This window comes from Cryptomeria japonica, chromosome 6, assembly GCF_030272615.1.
Source record: "Cryptomeria japonica chromosome 6, Sugi_1.0, whole genome shotgun sequence".
Classification (NCBI taxonomy): domain Eukaryota; kingdom Viridiplantae; phylum Streptophyta; class Pinopsida; order Cupressales; family Cupressaceae; genus Cryptomeria; species Cryptomeria japonica.
Genome location: NC_081410.1, coordinates 21,450,773 through 21,473,422, shown reverse-complemented (window position 1 = coordinate 21,473,422; position 22,650 = coordinate 21,450,773). Strand labels below are relative to the sequence as shown.

The 22,650-nt window shown below is 36.7% G+C and overlaps 1 protein-coding gene across 2 annotated transcripts in view; it reads right to left on the bottom strand.

Annotated features, from left to right (window-relative positions):
• The window catches only part of LOC131048043 (uncharacterized), a 123,928-nt gene that overhangs the window by 14,310 nt on the left and 86,968 nt on the right, over window positions 1–22,650 (bottom strand). For both annotated transcript variants that reach the window (XM_057981885.1, XM_057981884.1), the window contains exons 8-9: window positions 837–931; window positions 578–647 (exon numbers count right to left, since the gene is read on the bottom strand). In XM_057981885.1, the coding sequence (XP_057837868.1) occupies window positions 578–647; window positions 837–931 (165 nt within the window). The remainder of the gene's footprint in view (window positions 1–577; window positions 648–836; window positions 932–22,650) is intronic.

Genomic DNA, 22,650 nt, shown 5'->3' with positions numbered 1-22,650 from the left:
TTGAGGCCCTTTTGAGGTTCTTACACCTAGCCACACCCCACTAGCATCCAACCAGGATCCAAATCGGAAATAATCATGATTCATAACAAGCTGATCCGAGTTAAGAAAAGTTTGCAAACCAGTCTAGCCTTAATTCTCGTTGGCTTCAGCAAGTGGAACAACCATTAGCTCATAATTAGACAAGTTTAAAGCTCAAAAAAAAAATTGCTCAATAATTGAATTTGGATATATTTCTTTTCCAAATGTTAAAGAGCACTCCTATGGTCCACATTGGATGTAAATTGACACAATGACTTTCATTCCCTTGACTGCTATCCGCGACATCAAAACAGTATTAATTTTTCAATTAAATTTGTAGAATCTTCTTGCAGACAAACTCTTAGATTTCTTTCTGCAATTTGGTGCAATGATTTGAAAATGGCTATACTTGCATGCAGATGAATTACAATGAAACAGAAAGCAAGAACATGATCCAAATGAATTACAGTGCACCAAGTCCTCATTAAATTTGCATCATCTAGAATTTCATCAAAGTTTAAAATGCAGTTCAAAGACATATTTTGGAACAAATGCATACCTCAAAGTCCACAAAAGCAACTGGCATTCCACCTTTAGTCTGCATTTTCATCATTTTGAAGCCCTTAAACCTATTCAAGTAAAAATACCAAATATAGAATCAGAACTTTGGATCTCATATTTGAGAAAATGAAATGTGCAGTCTATGACAGGCCAAAACAAAGACATTGACTTGACAATTATCAGGGCATGCACAAATAATCCATTATCATGATCCCACTACAAGAAGTGTACTACCTTTGCAGCTTACTAGAAATTACCTCGAAAGCACAGAGCCCAATTCTGCCTCAGTGCAAGTTGGACCTAAGTTAGCAACAAACAGAGTTGAGCAAGGTGGATTGCCCCCAGGTTGTCCCTGTAAAACCCAGCAACATGATTCCTAGGTATTACCCAACATTTTCCTAGTAAAAAATAAAATAATTAATGAAAAGAATCTAACTGATAGAATCACATAACCTAATTAAGTCTCAAAATCTAAGATACATTAAAATTGGAAACTTTTATGGTTGCAAATTTGAAATGCAATCAGAAAAGGCTGTCCCCAGACATTCTGGAAACAAAAACAGCATACAATGACTAGTTTTTAATTTAAAAATATAGATCTCTTGAAAAACGCATTTAATTATGTATTTAGTTATTTTTTTATCGGTAGTTGAAGATTTCAGTTATATCCCTAAACCTATATATACAACAATGTATTGTAATAATATAATGGAGAATGAATGCAATGGAATTATTTTAAGTTTGATATATTCTCTGTATTGTATTATATGTGTATTTTTCAGTTTTATTATTGTTTGCATATTCCTTCAATTGGTATCAGAGCCCACATTGAAAGATCCTGTAGAAGATAGAAGATTAGATTGTTGTTGAAGTTTGGAAGGCAGGAATTCTTGTAGAATTTTATGGAAGGCTTTAATGCCACAAATGGTAAAGATAAACAAATTTTCTGGAATTCCCCCCCACCTAGGAAAGTGAAGCCACTGAAATTTTAAGTAAGATCACTAAAAAAATAGAGATTACCATGTGTCATTTGTAGAGGAGATCGAAGCATTCACAACACTTAAAAGAGACTAAGAAAATCACCCCCGAGACATTAGTTGAGGCCATTGTCTTGAAAGGGTTCGTATTTTCTAATTTGCATGAAAAGGAGATTAGTTCATAGGTGAAAGAGAAACAAAGAGTGCAGAAAGGATAGCGCCCTATTCTGAAGAAAGTTGCAGAGTTGAGATAAGAGGAAATCTGGTAATGTTATCAAACATTTTACTGTTTTTATAAAATGGTGTTCATTGGTTTTTTGAAGAAAAAAAAAAGATTTGTTCAAGAAGATTTATAGTGCCAGAGGAAACCGTCAAATTCCAATTACAAGAGTCTCACTGTGATCAAGGAAAATCGCAGACAAAAGCAGTTTTATGCTACTGTATGAAAAACCACCAAAAGAGCCAAAGTTCAAAAGGAGATTACAAAATTTATTGCAAAAATCGCCTTGAGCATAGCAAAAGACAAAGGTAGATTGTGGCATGAGTAGAGAATGGAAAAGCGACCAACAACGAAGTTTTAGAGGTGAATTTAAATCTGTCACAGTGGAGATCTGGTACTATTTTTCGAGCATGTAGTGTATAATATTCATAAAGTATTTGAGCACTGTTTAGGTTTTTATTGGTGAAATGAAGAAGAAGTTTGAAGAGAAAGTCAGCTATTAAAGTCATCACAGATCTGAGCCACCAGTGTTTTGATTTGGGGAAGACTAAGAAGACATTTGAGAAAAGAAGAGAGCAGTTCTGAAGAATCTGATAGTAAAGATATTGAAGACTGCCAAATATCAAAATCACAGTCAAGTTGCACAGCTTGCTCAAGTCTTTATGGATGAGGAAGCTCTTGAACTTGACACAGACGTAGCTAGTGGGAGTGGCAATCCAATGGATTGTGGTTCAACATATTATGTTGAACAAAATGTTTGACCTTGAAGTTGATGCTTCTGATGAAGCTGAATTCGGATATTAAATATGAGCCATGGCTTGTAATTTGAATTTCATTGTGTCGTGACATTTTGAGACTTGAAAGAAGACTTCACTGCCTACAAAGGAGATGTTCAGTAATTTATGAGTTAAATTAGATTGCAAGAGAAAATTGTAGAAAGTATAATCTATAAGGTGGATTTTGAATTCAAATGCATTCAGAGGTTGAATTCCTTTTTTTTTTGTCTATGAGATGTATTGAACTTTAGTTTTGATTTATATATGAAGGAAATCGAAATATATTTTACAAATTAAATAATGTGTTTTTGACGAATATTTAAAAAAAATGTATTTTTAAATGTTTGATAAATCTATTAAGTTATAGAATTTTTTAACCCACGAGATTTTAAGTATTTTGGGTCAACCAATTAATTACCGTGTCTAAATTTGTCGACTTTGCACCACATTGTAGAGACCAATTTGCTTTAATTGGTCCAACTATTTAGCTTTTGATTGTTTTGGAATGAGAGGATCAAACAAGTCTCATTCGATTGCCTTAAAATCTTTTTGTTTCTTTAAGATTGCTTAGCAATTTCTTAAAATTCTCCTTTCGTGAGATCCTAGAGGATTTTAATGAATAAGGCAAGGGAATCATTAAGCTTTGGGCCTTGTCACTATTGAATAAAAAAGACTATCTATTATCGTTCTTTGTTTGCTATGGGATTGAGTAGAGTAGCATTGTTCCATTCATGTAGGATCATTGAAAACTTGGTATTTGTTATCATAGTTCATAGATTTGGCCCTAGGGAGTGCTCAACAAGCCCAATTTTTTTGACTTGGCAAAGCTTGGCAACATAAAAAAATACATAAATTCCTTAAAAACACATTTTTTTGCAAAATTTAATTACAAAATGTATCAGATGATTCTAAAAAATCATGAGGAAGTATTTACTATTATATTTGATTTTTGAATACATATGGATTACAAAATCCAATAATCATGCGAAGTATAGTAGCTAGCTGCTATCTAATAACTATTCTGAGTTTATGATGGTCCTCTTGGAAAATCATCATTATAAATTACAAAGTTTTTACAATTTTCTCTTCCTTGTTCTAATGAAACATTGGGTAGTAGAGGGCATGGTCCTCGCATTGAAATGTGGCTCCCTGATTGGCGTAGAAGGTTGCCTATGGCTCCACCCTACTAGTAGATGGCAATGATTCTCTACCATATCAATGTTATCCAATGAAAATTTTATTTCCCTGTTTCTTCTATTGTCACATCTTGCATAATTTGCCCGTGGAAATCAACAATCTCATCGTTTGTAAAGGAGGGCATCGTCTAATCAATGTAGGGTTCAATAACACCTAAATTAATAGGTTTTTCTAATTTGTCCTCCACATTTCTTGTGCCAAGTCGAAGGTTGTCTTGTACAAAAACTAGATTATTGAGACATCATTGGGTTAACTTATCATGCTTCTTTGTGTGAATGGCATCATACAAATTCTATTTGTACTCATAGCCAAAGCATTACGAGGTTGAGATAAAATCTAGAGGGATAGCTTTTGTAGATTTGGCATATTTCTACACTAACCTTCCCACCAAAAACTTGCAAAAAGATATTCAAGTCTTTCTATTAATAATTGTAATTTGTAACTAGCAAGATACAAGACTTCGCTTTTTCTTATATGGTGTTTAGGTGTACCTCTCTTGTATAGCTAATGGTGAAGAAAATAACCTCGCCCTAGCTTTCTCACCTCGACCTTGGCTATTATCCTCTCAATGCATGTGGAATCTCCCCATTAGCATTCATGAAGCTATTGGAGAAGATAAACTTGGGGTTGAGAGTACCCTATTGCATGAATGGGTTGCTGGAGTTGATTGTTTCATCTTGGATCAATGATCTCCCAAATAGGGGTAAATTTACTTGCATCCCTCCTTTATCAATTTTGGTAGGCCTCTTTGGTCTTATCAATGGCTTCATAAATATATTTCATTGGGTTTTCTTGCCCATCCACCAAGTGCAAAACCCTCATCAATGACTTCAATACCTACAAAGTACAAAGTACAAACAAATTTAAGTTACAACTTAAAATGAAACAAAATATTTTTACAGTTTAAAAATTAAGGATTCAATTTGAAATTTAAATTGAAGTTTGAAGTTACCTTGATAATCTCTATAGATCTCTTCACAAAAAACATAATTAAACACTTTTTCTAAGGTCCTCTCCATTAATTTTCTTTGAATATGTTGGGTCTAGCCATGCTTGAATCAACATTTGCTTCAATAGAGACAATAAATTAGAAATAGTTTGCAATGTTAGAAAATTAGTTGAAAACTTGTAGCACCTAAACACACAAATTCTTTTCCCTTTGTGTGATCTCTCATCAAACTAAGAACCTGTCGATGGTATTTTTATGCACAATCAAACATAGAATAAAGTATTGAATACTCTATCCTCTCTTGAAGATTAGCAAAGGTTCACTTGAGACGACTCCAACGTTCTCGATGTCAGGGCTTGATGTGTTGGATAGCTTCAATGGTGTGATGTGTTTGTTGTACCTGCGAGGGGACTCACGTGATTGTTCTTATCACTTCAAGCTCATGGAATGTTGTTCTTCGAATGATGTTGCAATATTCCTCTTTCCTACTACTAATGATCTTTGATAAAACAATGAAAAAAGGAGCAAGGTTTAGGAATACTACGCTAATACAAAGAACACAAGACAATGGACAACTTCAACTGAGCTCAACTAAGCTTTGCTTTGACATGCCATAAACATCTCCACAATGCTAGTGCAATCTTCTAAGGGTAGTGTTGATGTGTTTTTCATGCACATGCGAACACAGAATAAAATACCAAGGTATCTTATCCTCTCTTAAACAAAGCTTCCCCGAATGTTGAAGATCTCGCAGAAGGATCAATCGGAGTAGCTCCAAGGTTCTGATTGTAGGTTCTCTACGCGTGGATAAACTCTTGCGGTATGATGTGATTTTGTTGGAATCACAAGGGGACTTACGTTTGATGACCTGAGTGTCTGATTTTCTTTGGATATCACTGGAACGTGGGTCTTTACTGATCCTTAATTTTTAAAAAAGGGAAAAAAGGATAAGGGTTGGAGAGGAATCTAATTCTAACACTAAGAATGTAGGAGCAATGGATGACCTTTGATGAAACTTTAACTAAGTCTTGTTTTGACATGCTAGGATCATCTCCACAAGGTTAGTGCGATCTTCTAAGGAAAGCTTTATGATGTTTAGATCACTGCTACAAGCATAGACACCGTCAAGTTGATGCATATCAATGAAGAAGCGATAATTGAAGTTAAGCTTAAGCTGAATGGTTACAATTGATTACGCAAGGCAAGTTTGCAATCAACAAACCGCTAGTAGTATGGATATACAAATTTCACCATTGATCATATAAATTCCTTCCATTCATCTAATAACATGAAATTAAATTTGAGAAGTATAGAGACCATGCAAATTGTCGAATTGACACATAGAATTCACCATTTCTTCAATGAAGTTTACATGTCTTTTGCAACAATGTCTTGGCAACAATCTTTGCCTTCTCTTTCTACTCTACTCTAAAATGCTATCTACTATTGAGTTACTAATTATTGACTATCTCTCTTTTGCTAACTCCTAACTACTCTCTGACTATTAACCTTTACAAATGAAGAGCCAAGGCTTTATATAGAGAACCCTTTACAAATTGATGGCTTTGATTGACTTAGAATCAATGGCTAGGATTACAAGATAGAAACCCTAATTAGGGTTTGTTATAACAAACTTCCTTTGCCAATGAGAAAATTACATTTAAGGAGTGAGGACCAATAGGAAGCAGGGGTAGGTACACTGAAGTTTGTGTCATCCCCGATGAGTCAGGTACATTGAATTTGGACATGCTGAGGTGGACCAATCCGATTGGAGGAGAAGTGATTGGGATGCCACCTTGTTTGACGTTTGTGTCTTGGTTAATCCTCCTCTGTCCTTGATGTGATGAATGATGTACCTCTTTTACTCTCAAGTGCTTGATGAGGCTTTCTTATTGTCAAGTCTTCCTTCTCCGGTAGCATACCTTGCCTTGAAGTGCTGGAGAAGCCTTTCTTTGTCATCTTGTGGTTTCTTAGTGTGGCGAAGTGAAGGTTTTGGAGGTAGTTGGCAACTCCTTGAACACATGTAGTCTTCCAACGCTTCAAAATACCTTGGGTCCTCCTTTATGCATTTGGAATGCCCTTGATGATGATGGGCTTGGAAAAGATCGTCCTTGTCCTGGCTTGATCCTCCTCCATCTGCAAAACAAACCAAAAGATGATTAAGTACACATGATATATTCATCTTAACATATCATTTCTTACCTTAAATCACCAACAAGAAGACATTAAAATGAAGTTCGCTCAAGATCCTCCCCAGGGACGGGCCCTATAAGAATTTCGCTCTGGATCCTTTGGAAGGGTCAAGAGCGAAATTTGCATTTTAGCTCAAATTTCATCATCTCCTTGCCTTGAACTTCTCTTGACCTTTGAATTGCTTTTCTCCTAAAGATATCATTGATTTGACCCCCAAAAAGACCAAAAAGAGGATTTCGCTTTGGACCTTGGCCAAGGACAGGACCTATAAGGAATTTCGCTTTGGACCCTTTGGAAGGGTAAGGAGCAAAATTTGCATTTTAGGACAAAATCTTCACATTTTGTGACCACAACTTGCTCAAATGCATGTCTAAGGATGCCTTTTATCTCAATCAACACTAGGTTTGATGCAAAATTGGAGCAAAATAGAGGTTATAAGAATTTCGCTCTGGACCCTTTGGAAGGGTCAGGAGCGAAATTCACATTCTAGGGCAAATTCTATCATTTCTCTACTCCAAAATGCCTTCCAAGACAAGCATACACTAGTCTTCTCTCCATCAAGGCCTGGGAATCCATCTCTTAATCTCAATCATGGGCAAATTAGGTGATTTGGGGAATTTCGCTGTAGACCCTTTGGAAGGGTCAGGAGCGAAATTCTTGATTTGCTTGTTTTCCTTCACCTAGATTCATTCTTCATACCTTGCTTTCCTTTGACTCTCAACTTTGGATCCCCCTCTCACGAAGACAACACTTGTTTGACCTCAAAATGGCTAGAGGAGAATTTCACTAAAAATCATGGCCAGGAATAGGACCTATTTAGGATTTCGCTTTGGACCTTTTGGAAAGGTTAGGAGCGAAATTCAAGTTCTAGCTTGGAATCTTCATCATTGGTGGCCACAAGTCATTCAAAGGCATGCCTAGGGGCATCTTCAATCTTAATTCACCCTGATCAACACTTGGCTTGACACAAAATTGAGAGAAAAGGAGAGAATGAGAATTTCGCTCTGGACCCTTTGGAAGGTCAGGAGCGAAATTCACATTTTGAGCTCATTTCTTCATTTTTTTTAAAACTCCAATCCACCTCAAAAGGCAAGGACACATCACTTCACTTCCATCCACGCCATAAAAACCAAGGATTTGACCTCCTCCAAAGGGAAAATAGGTGTTTTCAAGAATTAAGCTCTAGACCCTTTGGAAGGGTCAGGAGCGAAATTCATGATTTAGGACAAAATCCTTCACTCCTTCACTTCTAATCACTTCCTAAGGCAAAAACATGTCAACCCACCCCTAGTATGTCCAAGGAACAAGGCTTTTAGTCTAAACAAGGAAGAAAATGAGGTTTATGGAGAATTTCGCTCTGGACCCTTTGGAAGGGTCAGGAGCGAAATTTCCATTCTAGGTTGATTTTCACCATTTCATCGCCTCAAACCTTCTTTCAAAGGCTAGAACATCTCAAGGTCACTCCAACCATGCCTTAGAAGTCGAAAACTTGGCCATGACAAAGAAGAAAATGAAGGTTATGTTAATTTCTCTCTGGACCCTTTGGAAGGGCTAGGAGCTTGAAATTTTTTTGCTTTGGACCCTTTGGAAGGGCCAGGAGCGAAATTCTTACTTGGGCTCATTTCTCAACTTTTTCCTCCCTTCTTTGGCTTGGATATAACTTCTTAGGCCTCCTTCCATCATGATCAAGTGAATTTGCTCCTCAAGTTGGCATCTAGTTCAAGATTTTGTGAAGAAATAGGGTCTTACAAGAATTTCGCTTTGGACCCTTTGGAATGGTTAGGAGCGAAATTTGACATTTTAGCCTCTCCGTCAAGATTCATATATGGAATATAACATTTAAGTATATAAGTATACTTTAAGTTATATTCCATATATACTGTCAGGATGTTTGCGAGTGGTTTCTGACCTCCAGGAGTTATAATGCAAAATCTAGTTTTTGGAGGATTCTTCAATTTTCTAGACTTAGTCAAATTTCAGGATCCGGATGACATTCCAAACTTAGCCAAATTTCTTGACCTATTATGCTCATCTCACCAAGTCTGGCCTTGTCCAAGGCGTTCCTAGATCATCTTCACATCAAATCATGCCTAGGACTTCATCTTTCACCTATTGGATCAATCTTAAACCCTCACAGACGATACTGACTCACAAAACTTCACTGACTTCCTCGAACTCAGATCAGTCATCACCTAGCAACACAAACAAAATTTGACCTAAGGAAGACTTTCAAAGAAATCCTAACCCGAAGCATCCATTGACTCGCCCTAGCTCAAGCAGAGCCTGCTATCTTAGTGATCCCTCTAGCGATACTCAAAATGCAAAGGCTAATAGATAGGACCCTAGAAGACCAAGAAAACTAACCTTAGAAAGCAAAAGGTTGGGGTCCCCATTTGCAATGGGGCGATGTGAGAATATGTCACAATAGGTAGCTTGATGATTTTCAAACCACTACTAAAAGCATAGATACCTTCAAGATGAAGCATACCAAAGGTGGAATAGTAATTGAAGTTAAGCTTTCGCTGAATTAAGTTCAGTTGACTACGCGGGATACTTCATCATTGATGGAGTACTAGTAGTATGAACAATAAGAGCTTCACTATCAATCATGCACATGCATCTTTCATTCATCTAAAACACTTCAAGAAAACTCTAAACAAGCAAATGCTCCAAAACTCAATAAGTCACCAACACTTCAATGATTTTATTAATTTCTGCAACATTGAGCAACAATTATTCAAAACCCTTCTAATCGATCCTTTACAAATGAAATGAGTTGAGCTTATATAGAGCTCTCAATTACAATGAATGACCAAGATTAAATCAGAATCAGTGGCACAAATTTTGCCACCTAAACCCTAATTAGAATTTGTTACCACAAAAACCTAATACTTTTGCAAATTATTCGATACCAGATTCAATACCAGCGAAGAGGAATGTGACATCCATCTAGAACAAATTACGAGGTAAAAACCTCCAATAGGAAAAATGACGCCGCATAGGATCATAACAAACTATCTTCTAGAATCTTGTTGCCCTTATCCTTTTCTCTTTTTGCAAATTCAACAAATTTTGACATCATAAATTCAATCTCAATTATTGGAACTGTAGATAAGTTCTTCAATTGTTCTTCCAAGTAACTGACTTCTTCCAAAGCTGAGGCAAAAGTTGTCTCCCATCCTGGTCCAAAATCTCTAGTCTCGGTGGCAGGTACTGTGAATGAGTGTATATCATCCAGCTGTTTCTCCAAAGGTGATTTGTCCATTCCAAAGAATATGATCTTCACTTGCTCAACTAGCTGATCGACATTTATGTGAACTCCTTCGTTCATCTGCTTCTCAATAATGATTTCAGCTACCTCTACAATCTTATCATGTACCAAGATTATTGCTTCATCGACTTGGGTGCATCCACTGCTTATATCTTCAAAGATGACCTTCCTCATGTAAAGCAAATTACACCACTGTTGGAAATCAAGTGATTGTCCATCTCCCAATAATCCTTTGTTCACCAAAGTTTGCTTCGGCGGTTTCTTCATTGTTTGTAATATAGAATGGTATAGTCTTTGGTGAAAACCAAAGCATCAAATGCTGCCATGAGGACTTGATTTCTTTCAAGAAAACTTATAGCTTTGCCAAATATCTTCACTAGTTCCTTTATAAAACGCATTCGCCCTTTTGAAAGTCTTATTTATCCAAGTATCCATCAATTTTGTTGTAGTCCGCATCTTTTCAAAATTGTCAACTGAGTCTAGAGGAAGCAATGGTGGTGGCGTAGTTTAAGGATAGTGCTACCTCAACGGTTGCCTGAACTGCTGTAGGTGACCTCTCAATACACTAATTTCTCTTTCCAATTTCTTATTCTTCTCTACTTCCAACTTCAGCATGTCATGGAGTGTTTTCATTGTGTCGTTCATGTCTTCCCATGCTTGACAGTGGTAGGAGGACCCAAATCAATAGTCTCGAAGTCATACTCTTCTACTGTGATTTCGCCTTCGGGCTATCTACTCTTGGAGTGGCAATCTATATTATTCAAGATCCTTCACCATCTCTTGCCATCTTTGACATCTTTGCTGCTTTCTTCTTTTCAACAATCTCTTGAGTTCTATCCAAGAAACTATCTAAATCGAAAGAATCTTCCTCTTCTACTATCACTTCCTTTTGTTAATGCATGATAGCTTCGGTAAGATAAATGATTGAATGAGAGATAAATGAAGTCTCTCATTCAATCATTTATCCTATCAATAATTATGATGAATAAATTCAAGCCTTAATTTGATAAACCATTCCTTATTTGTATATGATCAATCTAATTAGTTCGATCAAAATGCTTAACTGTCGATTATCATTCTATAACATAGAATCCCGATTTGATATCGGTGACATTATTTGTTCACCGATTATTAAATCGGGTTAACCATTGCAATCCGATTTATTTCGGTTAACTGATTTAATGATAAACAAACAATTATCGTGTAAACCAAACATCGATTAGTATCGATGTTAACATATGTTTGCACTGATTGATATTGAGTGACACCGATTAATATCGGGTGGTAGAATAAACATACACCGATTGTTATCGGGTGTTAAGACAAAGCTTACACCAATAAGCATACACCGATTGTTATCGGATGTTAATATAAGCACACACAGTTTGATATTTGTTGGTAAATAAACACCGTGTATTATTATTATGATTAGCGAAGGGGCACGATCAAGTAATGTCTTGATCGGCCATGTCTAAAAGACATGGCCGGTCAAGGCATTGCTTGACCGTACCTAGTCTACCATATATATCAAATGGCATTTGTGAGAAAGGACATCGAAATTAATAAATGCTCCTCTCACCTGCCATACAAAAGAAGATAATCAGATTTATATTTTAAATCAGCAATACATAGAACAAAATAATATCAACTAGAATATAACTTGCATATTGAATGTAAATTGAACATTATTTACATGGTATCAGAGCTATAGTTAAATCGAACCTAAGGCTGTTCAATTTTGCAGAAAATTCAAATCAAGCATATATTCAACATCACAATTCTTCAAATGGCTAGCGCAATCAGATTTGAAGACAGACTCGGAGGAGGTGATGACTTCTCAGCATGGAAATTCAGAATTCAAATGATTCTAAAAGAAAATAAAATCGAATCATTTGTAAAAACTGAAATTGCAGAACCTGAGACTAAACCTAACAAAACAACTTGGAGAGAGGGAAATGAAAAGGCTATTAAAATCATAGTTGATGGGGTAAGCAACAATATTATGCCCATCATAAGGAAACATGAAACAGCCTTCAACATGTTCAAAGCACTTGAAGATGCATTTGAGATATCTAATGCCAGTAGAACCTTGGCTTTAAAAAGAAAAATAAATCACATAGCCATGATCAAAGGAGAATCAGTCAATGCCTACTTCATGCGAATATCTGCCCTAAGGGATGAACTGGCAACCCTTGGATATGAGATCCAAAGCAAAGAATTAACTCTCATTGCTCTAGATGAGTTGCCTAGCGTATGGGAAACATTCGTCCAAGGCATCAGTGCAAGGGATGAATTTCCAAAATTCGATAGGCTAAAGGCTAACTATCTCCAGGAGGAATCAAGGCAAAATAAGAAAGGGATCAAGCAAAATCATATAGATGAAGATCTCCAAGTTCTAAATACAAACTCAAACAAGAAAAGTAAGCAAAAACAATTCAGGAAAAGAAAAAGTCGTCACGGCAAGAACACCTTCAAAAAGGACCTTTCTCAAATTCAATGTTACAGATGTGACAAATTTGGGCACTATGTTGCCAAATGCCCAAAAAGAGCTAAGCAAGCCACATTTGCCAAAACAAGAAAATCTAAAAGGGAAGAGGACCCCGAGAAATATGTACTCTATTCAGCACTCACAAACCAAGCATCTAATAAAGTTAACTCCTGGGTGATCGACAGTGGCTCATCCAGCCACATTACAAGATTCAGAGAAGTACTAGACTCCATGAAAGAGGAGAATGATGAGGAAGTAACTATCAGAGATGACTCTACATATCCAGTCAAAGGAGTTGGAACCTGCACCATCAAACTAAAGTCAGTTGTATCATTACAACTTAAAGGAGTACTATATGTACTAGGCATTAAAAGAAATCTAGTCTCAATATCAGCACTAGAGGGCAATGGATACAGAGTGACCTTCATGGACAACAGAGTATTCGCTTGGCCAAACAACTCATCCATCAAAAAAGCTAAAACGATTGGTCAAAGACAAGGCTACCTATATGAGCTATGCACAGAGCCAAACCTAGCCCTAATTCATGAAACTACAAATGCTAATGAAGTCTGGCATAGAAGACTAGGCCACCTAAATTTTAGAGCTTTATCATCAATGGGAGACCTTGTCACAGGTCTACCTAAGTTAAAGCAATATCATTCAGGGCCATGCAAAGGATGTGCCCTAGGTAAAAATACTAAGGGTGTTTTTCAGAATAGTACTAGGAAAACAAGTAAAATTTTAGAGTTAGTTCATTCTTATGTATGTGGACCTATGTCCGTACCTTCATTGGGGGGATTTTTGTATTATGTAATATTTGTTGATGACTACTCTAGGAAAACTTGGATCTACTTTCTGAAATGTAAAGAATCAGAAGAGATCCTTAATAGGTTTAAATAATTCAAATCACTAACAGAGAACTACTCTGGTAACAAAATTAAAACCCTAAGAACTGATAATGGGGGGAATACACATCAGAATTATTTAAAGAGTTTTGTAAAAATTCAGGGATTAAGAGGGAGTTAACAATACCCTATAACCCTCAACAAAATGGGATAACTGAGAGGAAAAATAGGACAATCGTTGAAGCTGCCAAAGCTATGATTCTTGATCAGAATCTAAATGTCAATCTTTGGGCAGAAGCAACTAGCACTGTTGTATATATTCAAAACAAATGTCCTCACTCTCATCTTGAAGATAAGATCCCTAAGGAAGTCTTAACTAAATCAAAACCTGATATTAGCCACCTTAGGATATTTGGATGCCCTGTCTATATTCATGTACCTAGGGAGAAAAGATTAAAATTAGAGCCTTCTGGAAAAAGGGGAATCCTTGTAGGATATAGTGAAACCTCCAAGGCCTACAGGATCTATATTCTTGGTCAACAGAATATTGAACTAAGTAGGGATGTGATCTTTGAAGAAGACTTAGCCTTCAAAAGAGCCCAAAGCTCTCTAGACCCTGAAGTCTATATCCCCAACCCTAGCATAGATAGAGATCCTACTCCTGAGCTTCAGAGGGAGAATCATGAGGAAACTATAAGTGAAACTCAAAGTCCACCTAGAGAAAACCTCAAGAAAAGACCACTATGGGCCACCAAGACTGTAGAAGAAACTTAGAAGTTTGTTGCTCCTTTCAAAACCTTCAGGGAAAGCAAATGGCCTAATAAATTCACTAGCTATGTTGCCCTTATGAATGATCTCTCTAAGGCCGAACCAAACAATGTATCAAATGCACTTGAACATCAAGTTTGGAAGGATGTTATGTCTGAAGAGTATCAGTCCATTATGAAAAATGATGTTTGGGAGATTGTTTCTAGGCCAACTAAGAAATCTATGGTTTCATCTAAATGGCTTTTCAAGATCAAACATGTTGCAGACAACAGTATTGAAAAACACAAGGCCAGATTTATAGCTAGAGGGTTCTCACAAAGGGAAGGAATAGATTATGAAGAAACTTTTGCACCTGTTGCCAGGTATACATTAGTAAGAGCTGTATTAGCCATTGCAGCAGCAAAGGGGTGGAAGGTACACCAGATGGATGTTAAGACAACTTTTCTAAATGGAGAGATCTCTGAAGAAGTCTACCTAGAGCAACCTGAAGGGTTTGAAATTCATGATGCAGAGTCTCATGTGTGTAGACTCAAGAAAGCTCTCTATGGGCTTAAACAGGCTCCCAAGGCTTGGTATGAAAGAATTGACACCTATCTCTCAGGACTAGGCTTCTCCAAAATGATGCAGATCCTAATCTCTACTACAAAAGAAATAAAGGTGATATGCTAATATTGATTTTATATGTTGATGACTTATTAATCACAGGAAATGATCACCTTATAGATCAATGCAAGAAAGATCTATGCAAAGAATTTGATATGAAGGACTTGGGACTCCTTCATTAATTTCTAGGATTGGAAGTATGGCAGAATTCTGACAACATTATACTAAACCAAAGAAAGTATACCTTGGATATTTTGAAGAGATTCGGAATGTTAAAACTATAGACCCATGACCTCTCCTATGGAAACCAATTTACATAAACTTAAAGAAGCAGCAGCAGAGTCACAACCCACTGACCCTACTCAATACAGACAGATGATTGGGTCCCTGATGTACCTGGTAAATACAAGACCAGATATCTGTTATGCAGTTAATGCTCTAAGTCAGTTTATGTGTGAACCAAAGGAGATACACCTGGTTGCAGTAAAACACATTATGAGATACCTACAAGGTACCCTAAACCTTGGTCTCAAATATGAGAAAGTTGATATAGACCTACATGGATTTACAGATTCAGATTGGGCTAGAAGTGTGACTGACAGAAAAAGCACTTCAGGGTGTTGCTTCAGTCTAGGTTCAGCTATGATATCTTGGATCAGCAGAAAGCAGTCTTCTGTAGCTCAAAGCTCCATCGAGGCAAAATACATTGCCACTTCTATGGCTGCTCGAGAGGCAGTATGGCTTAGGAAGTTGCTTGTGGGGTTGTTTGGAGAACCTATGAAACCCACTGTTATACATTGTGACAACCAGAGCTACATAAAACTTTTAGTAAATCCAGTGTTCCATGACAGATCCAAGCATATTGAGATTCCATACCACTATGTGCGAGATATGGTAGACAGGAATGCGATCCAATTAGAATATGTGTGTACAGGAGATCAAACTGCAGATATTCTGACCAAACCTCTTTCCAGAGTGAAGGTTGATCATTTCAGAAAAGGTTTAGGTACGATAGAAAGGTAATTTGCTTTGTAATCTGTATTTGCATATCTATAAGATGTTTAATGTGTAAACTTCTTTGTCATGATAGGACATTTTTGGATCTTATCCCCTGGGTTCAAATCTAAGAGGTGATGATCTCTCAAGATAATGAACACTTGTATGTAGACATTATAAGGTGACGATCTTATGATGTCCAAACCAGTTATCATGTTGGATCTCTGGTGTGTCATGGATGTGCCATGATTGTGTTGTGATAAAACATTTGTATAAGGTGTTAGTGCACGTATCACAACCTAGATAAGATGAGAATTTAATCCTTCTCATATGATTATCCTTAAGTATTGCGTGTTTAGGCAATACTGATATCACATGCTTAGGTGATATCCTGTCATCACAAGATTGACGTGATGGACATTTGTATCACGTGTTTAGGTGATACTTCATATCATGTGATTAGGTGATATGATTTCCTAGAGAGTCAAATTGAGTGAAGAATGCTAACTATCATTTGAATTGTGATGCTTGAATATATTGTTTACATTTATCTTACCTAGCTAAGAGGGAGTGTTAATGCATGATAGCTTCAGTAAGATAAATGATTGAATGAGAGATAAATGAAGTCTCTCATTCAATCATTTATCCTATCAATAATTATGATGAATAACTTCAAGCCTTCATTTGATAAACCATTCCTTATTTGTATATGATCAATCTAATTAGTTCGATCAAAATGCTTAACTGTCAATTATCATTCTATAGCATAGAATCCCGATTTAATATCGGTTACATTATTTGTTCACCGATTATTAAATCGGGTTAACCATTGCAATCCAATTTATTTTGGTTAACTTATTTAATGATAAACAAACAATTATCGTGTAAACCAAACATCGATTAGTATCGATGTTAACATATGTTTGCACCGATTGATATCGAGTGACACACCGATTAATATCGGCTGGTAGAATAAACATACACCGATTGTTATCGGGTGTTAAGACAAAGCATACACCGATTGTTATCGGATGTTACTATAAGCACACACTGTTTGATATCTGTTGGTAAATAAACACCGTGTATTATTATTATGATTAGCGAAGGGGCACAATCAAGTAATGTCTTGATCGGCCATGTCTAAAAGACATGGCCGGTCAAGGCATTGCTTGACTGTACCCAGTCTGCTATATATATCAAATGGCATTTGTGAGAAAGAACATCGAAATTAATAAATGCTCCTCTCACCTGCCATACAAAAGAAGATAGTCAGATTTATATTTTAAATCAGTAATACATAGAACAAAATAATATCAACTAGAATATAACTTGCATATTGAATGTAAATTGAACATCATTTACACCTTTGATAATCTTTCCCTAATCCATGCAAGGATAGCCGATTTCTCTTCTCCTACTTGCACTATTTTTAGTTGTTGATCTTCTCAGGGTGGAGATGTTACTTCTTGATCTTCATCCTCAATATTCGCATGTATGTCATTGTTGGCCTTATCATTGACTAGCTTAAGTGAGACTGACTCGTCTTGACCCAATGATTGCTTTCCCTTATTTGTCCTTTCACATTTATTGTTCTAAATTGTAGATTCCACGGACTCATTCACTCCATGATCAATGGACTCTCTTGGTGGACAATCTTCTTGGACAACTACTTGATTCATTTCTATCTCGTGCACAAAAGAGGCACTTACAGAAGAGGCACTGGTAGAAGGGCGGCCTGAACTTCACTTATGTTTCTTCTTTGGAGTTTCCTCTTTGTGAGTTTCTTTTCTCTTAGAATCTTTGGAATGAGCTGACTAGGTGGCACTTCCACTTTGACTTTCACTTTAAGTATCATCATTGAAAGACTCTACCTCTCCCATCAATTCGAATGCTAGCTGGGTGCCTTGACTCTTTAATGTTTTGATTTGGGCGTCTAACCATCGTTTTGTATATGCTAAGATTGGCTTCATTAAATCCTTCAAGTTGGTGATCTCTACATCAATCCAATTTACTTTCACCAATTTGTCTTTCTCTTGCTCATATATCGACAGGAGGCGTATTCCACTATCTTGTGCCTAATTGAGAATATCGAAGACCTTGCATGCCCTGGCGATGTCAAAAGGTAGCCTTGAACACATTCTTCTTCTTATGTCTAGATCATCTTGAGTATTCATGAAATGATCTTCCAGTTGTAACTTGTGTCTGTGTCTTCTTCCCCTAGATCTTCTGATGTTGTCGTAGGGGTCAAAGTTATCTATGGAAAAGTAGAGAATAAGAATGAGAGATTTTAGTTCTTCTTCCACCTTCTCTACCGCTTGCAAGGTTGGACACTTACAATGACTGTCCAACCGAAATGGGAAATGGAATTCTTGACTTGTCTATTTTTTAGTACTTTGTTGTATGCCATCAACTGCCTCACCAACTCAAGCATTACTAACTTGTTGGTAGGATATCTTGGTAGAGCATGTAGGGAGGGCAAGAGCATCCTTATATCCTTATGTAGGTGAACTTGGGAAATTGGATAAACCAAGCACCAAATTTCTCTATTAGCTCTTTTGCTTGTGGGGATAGTCTTTAATGAATGCCACCTTGCAAAGTTCTTGTTATGTGCATAGTGAAGGTGTTGTTCACTCCTCTATAATCTGTCTTGCTAGGGTAATGTAGTTGTGTGTACGATTTGCATGCTCTCAATTCTCCAGCTCTCAAACCAACCGGTCCTCTATAGATTAATCCTGCATACTCATGAGCTTTGGCAAGTGAATATATGATGTGTGAACTCATGTAAAATGTTCCAGTTCGTGCAAGTCTCTTGAGTTGTATATCAATGTTGTTTCTTATAATCCTTGACCCCGTTGATCCTCTCTTTTCCAGTCACTATGATATCCATGAAGTAGAACATCCAATTCTTGAATTGAGATGCTTGAGGAGCTCCTACAATTCGATTGAGCATAGTGATCAAGTCATTGAATTTCTCCTTGAAATCAATCTTGTAAAGTTTGGTGGGTAACTTAGATTTGCCAAGCCTGCTCTTCAATAACCAATACTTGTCAATTATGCCAAGGCATTTGTCGGGATCATCATCATAGAATGCCTGCACTACTTCCTTGCTCTTGTAGATTATGTCGTTGTATTCAGGTATGTGCAAGGCTTCACTGATAGCTCTCTAGGAAAGGTAGGCAAGTTCTTTACCATCAGGTGCCACTCTCATCCTTTTGCTTGCATCATAGTGCTTGGCACATTCAATGATCAACTCATTACACTACACAAATGGAGGGAAGCCTACTGCTTTCACATTCCTACTCTCAATCATCATCTTTGAATATTCGGAAGGCTTGGTGGTGTACAAAGGTCCTTGAAACTTCTTCATGTTGATGTGGCTGAGGTTGATGTCTCCTACATTGCCCCAAAATGATGCAATCTTGGATTCCATCGCCTCTCCCTTTGAGTCCTCCTTGATAAGAGTCTATCATGCTCCTGCCATGCTCTACCTGCAAATTGCTTCCAAAACAGACTAGTAACTTCAGTTTGATCAATCTTTTGGCAATATTGCCCTCTATCAAGGAGTTTGTCAATATCAAATGCTTGGAATTTGTCAAATCACAGATGTATGATCGCTAATATCCTTCTAAACTCGTTGTTAATCAATCATGAATTTGCTGATTTAGAAAATCAATTTGTTGTTCCTCAATGAAGTTCGCTAGATGCTTGAGGTCTTGATCGCTGATTTTGGATGTAATTTGTCTTGGCCTAATGAAAGTCGTTGATGGTTATGATAAATTTGCTATCCTTTGTACAACTTAGCCTTTGCTTGATCAAAATCATTGGCTAAAGATAAATGAATTCACTGCCTTGTTGAACAGATTCGCTATCTTAGCAAGATCATTCACAAAATCAATTCTATGTTGATAAAATACAATGATCAACACAACTTTATAGTTGCTGAAAGGGGAATTGTAAATCATCACAAGGCCGACTTGGATATCATTTAATGATTTGCAAATCATCACAAGGCTGACTTGGATCTCATTTAATAATTTGCAAATTAAAGGCTCAAGGCCGACTTGATTCTTACAATTCAAATTTAAATAAAAACGTTCTTCCTTCTCAATCGTGGGGTCCATTCAAGGCGGCACACATATCAAATGTTTCCACTTTGCAAAATTGTATTTCCTTAAGTCGCACTTCTGGGTCAAAAAAGGAAGTAAAAATCCTTAAGTCACACATTTGGGGTGCCAAAGAAAGTAACCCAATCCTTAAGTCGCACTTTAGGGTGGCAAAGGAAATAACTCAATCCTTAAGTTGCGCTTTTGGGGTGTCAAAGGAAGTAACCCAATCCTTAAGTCGCACATTGAGGGCTTCAATGGAAGTGAAATACCTTAGTTGGGGATCTAGACCCTCAAAGGAAATGTTAACTTGCTGATTAGAGGTGACTTTGGAAACCAAGACCCTTAGTTCGCTGATTTGAAGTCTCATAGTAAGCAAAAAAATGCTTAAGTCGCTGTTTGGAGGGGTCAAAGGAAGTGATCGAAATTCTTAAGTCACTGTTTTTGACCCTTCATTGGAAGTGATCGATTTCCTTCCTAACTTGATATCACCCAAGCCTCTTAGCAACGCACTTGGCAAAATCATGATCTCGTTTAAAACAAGGCAATGCAAGGGGTCAAAGGAAGTGATCAAAAACCTTAGGTCGCTGATTTGGGATGGCAAAGGAAGTCTTAGGTCGTGCTTTTGGGGTATCAAAGGAAGTCCTCCAAAATAGCAACTTTCGCTGCCTTGATCCATTTGCTCCAAGCTTCTCATGATAATTTGAAGTTCAGCTCCCTTTTCCTTAGAATGTTGACCTCTAAAACCAACTTGCCTTAGCCAAATTTGCATTTCATTACCATTAAAACAAGCAAAAGATGTGAATCATTAACTCTCAAAAAGCTGGATGTGAGATTATTCACTCTAGAGAATCGCTCCTAGCAATCTAAACTAAAAAACTCTAAAATTGAAAGAGGGTGCCCCCATTTGTGATGGGGCAATGAGTGAAATGGTCACAACAAAACCCATGGGTGATTATAAATATAGTGTTATATTTCTTGCATCTTCTATAATCGGTGTCACCCAATCAATTTTGTCAATGTCCTCCGAAAGAAAGTCAAGACAATGAGCTCCACAAGGAATCCGAAAGAGTGTTGGATGTCTCTCTTGAAACAATTTTCTAGCCACTACATATGTTATTGCACTGTCAATAACAACTTGGACAACATTTTGTATGCTCGCCTTTATAACATCCTCCCCCAATATCAAAATCAAGTCTTCTTCTACATTCTCATTTTGTTAGAAGCATCAATTGACTTCAAAAATGTTGACTCACCATTTGAAGCCAAATTTGTTTTTGAAGGGGGTATAATTCCTTTCATTTGTCCACCCATTTGATAGAAATGTGCATACAATCTTTCACCGTTGTTTCTTTTGATCCCCCACAATTTGTTTTGCATCTACAATAGCTTCCTTGAGCAGCTTACCACTTTCCTTGCAATTGTTAATGTTGTTACGAAATACTCCCAATATGGACTCCTTGTCATGTTGAAGGGAAGGTGGTATGTAATACCAAAAAATTGTCCATGCCTTGTCTACTTCTTTGTGTGCCTCCTTGTTCCAACTTGTAGCTCCCAATAAAGATTGTGCTCCTTGTACGTTTCTAGGCGCAAAAAACACTTACAACTAAGGTCTTCTCGAGTTGGATGAGGTGGATCCATACATATAAATGGATTATGACTAGAGCCCACAATGCCTTGTTTGTATACATTGAATAGGCAAATTAGGAGCAATTGTTGCTTGTGTCTTGGTCTTCTCCAATTTCTTTTCATCTAGTGACGTAGGAAGGGCCATCATCTTTTGTTTCACCTTTTCACAGATATAGCTTGGAATCCCATTACAGATGCTTGCAAGATGATACTTGAGGTGATTGATGCCTCCAATAAGTATTGTCATGTGCTAGTTTCAAATCATGAACCTTGTTATTAGTCCTATCATGACATGTTTCCAAGTAGTGTGACAACTTCCAAGAGGTCTAATTCTTATTGGATGATGTCTAATTGCTGACTACAAACCAGATGTAGAGCAATTTGAACATGATCTTAAAAAAATCATATAAAATTTAAAAATTTTAATTATATTATGGTAATATGGTAATTGGTTTAACAAATTTGACAAAATATTGTCCTTTAACTCTAAAACATAAACCCTGTATTAAAAAATATTGATTCAAACCAGCCTAAATCATCTAAATTTTAGTAAGTCCACAAATTTAGAAAGATTGAATCAATTCCATCCATAAAATATGTAAATATGACATGCTAAAAGAATTAGAAATTTACAAATTAAAATGCTTGAAAATAAAAAGGAAATGGAAATTGAACTGACTTGATGGAAATCCAATATTCTAGAAATTTCTTTTTCAAATCCCCTAAAAAACCTTTCCAATTTTCTATATAATGCTTGCTTGCTAATGTGTGTGTTGAAGAAGGGTGAGTGGGGGTTTTAAAGACCAAAAATCACATTTTTACAGTGTTAAACCCTCATTTTTTCCATGCTCAAAGTGTGTTGATACTTGATAGTCAATGGTGAGTTTTTTACTGCAAGCTTGCTGAAAATCTGGACAAGTTAACTTTGTGAGTACTTGTAGTGTTGATGAACTTGCAAGCAATTAGTGACTCGACAAGTCTGCAATCTATATTTTGAATTATATGCCTTTGATCTGTGATAATGTTTATATAGGATTATTTTTTAGTGAGGATGTC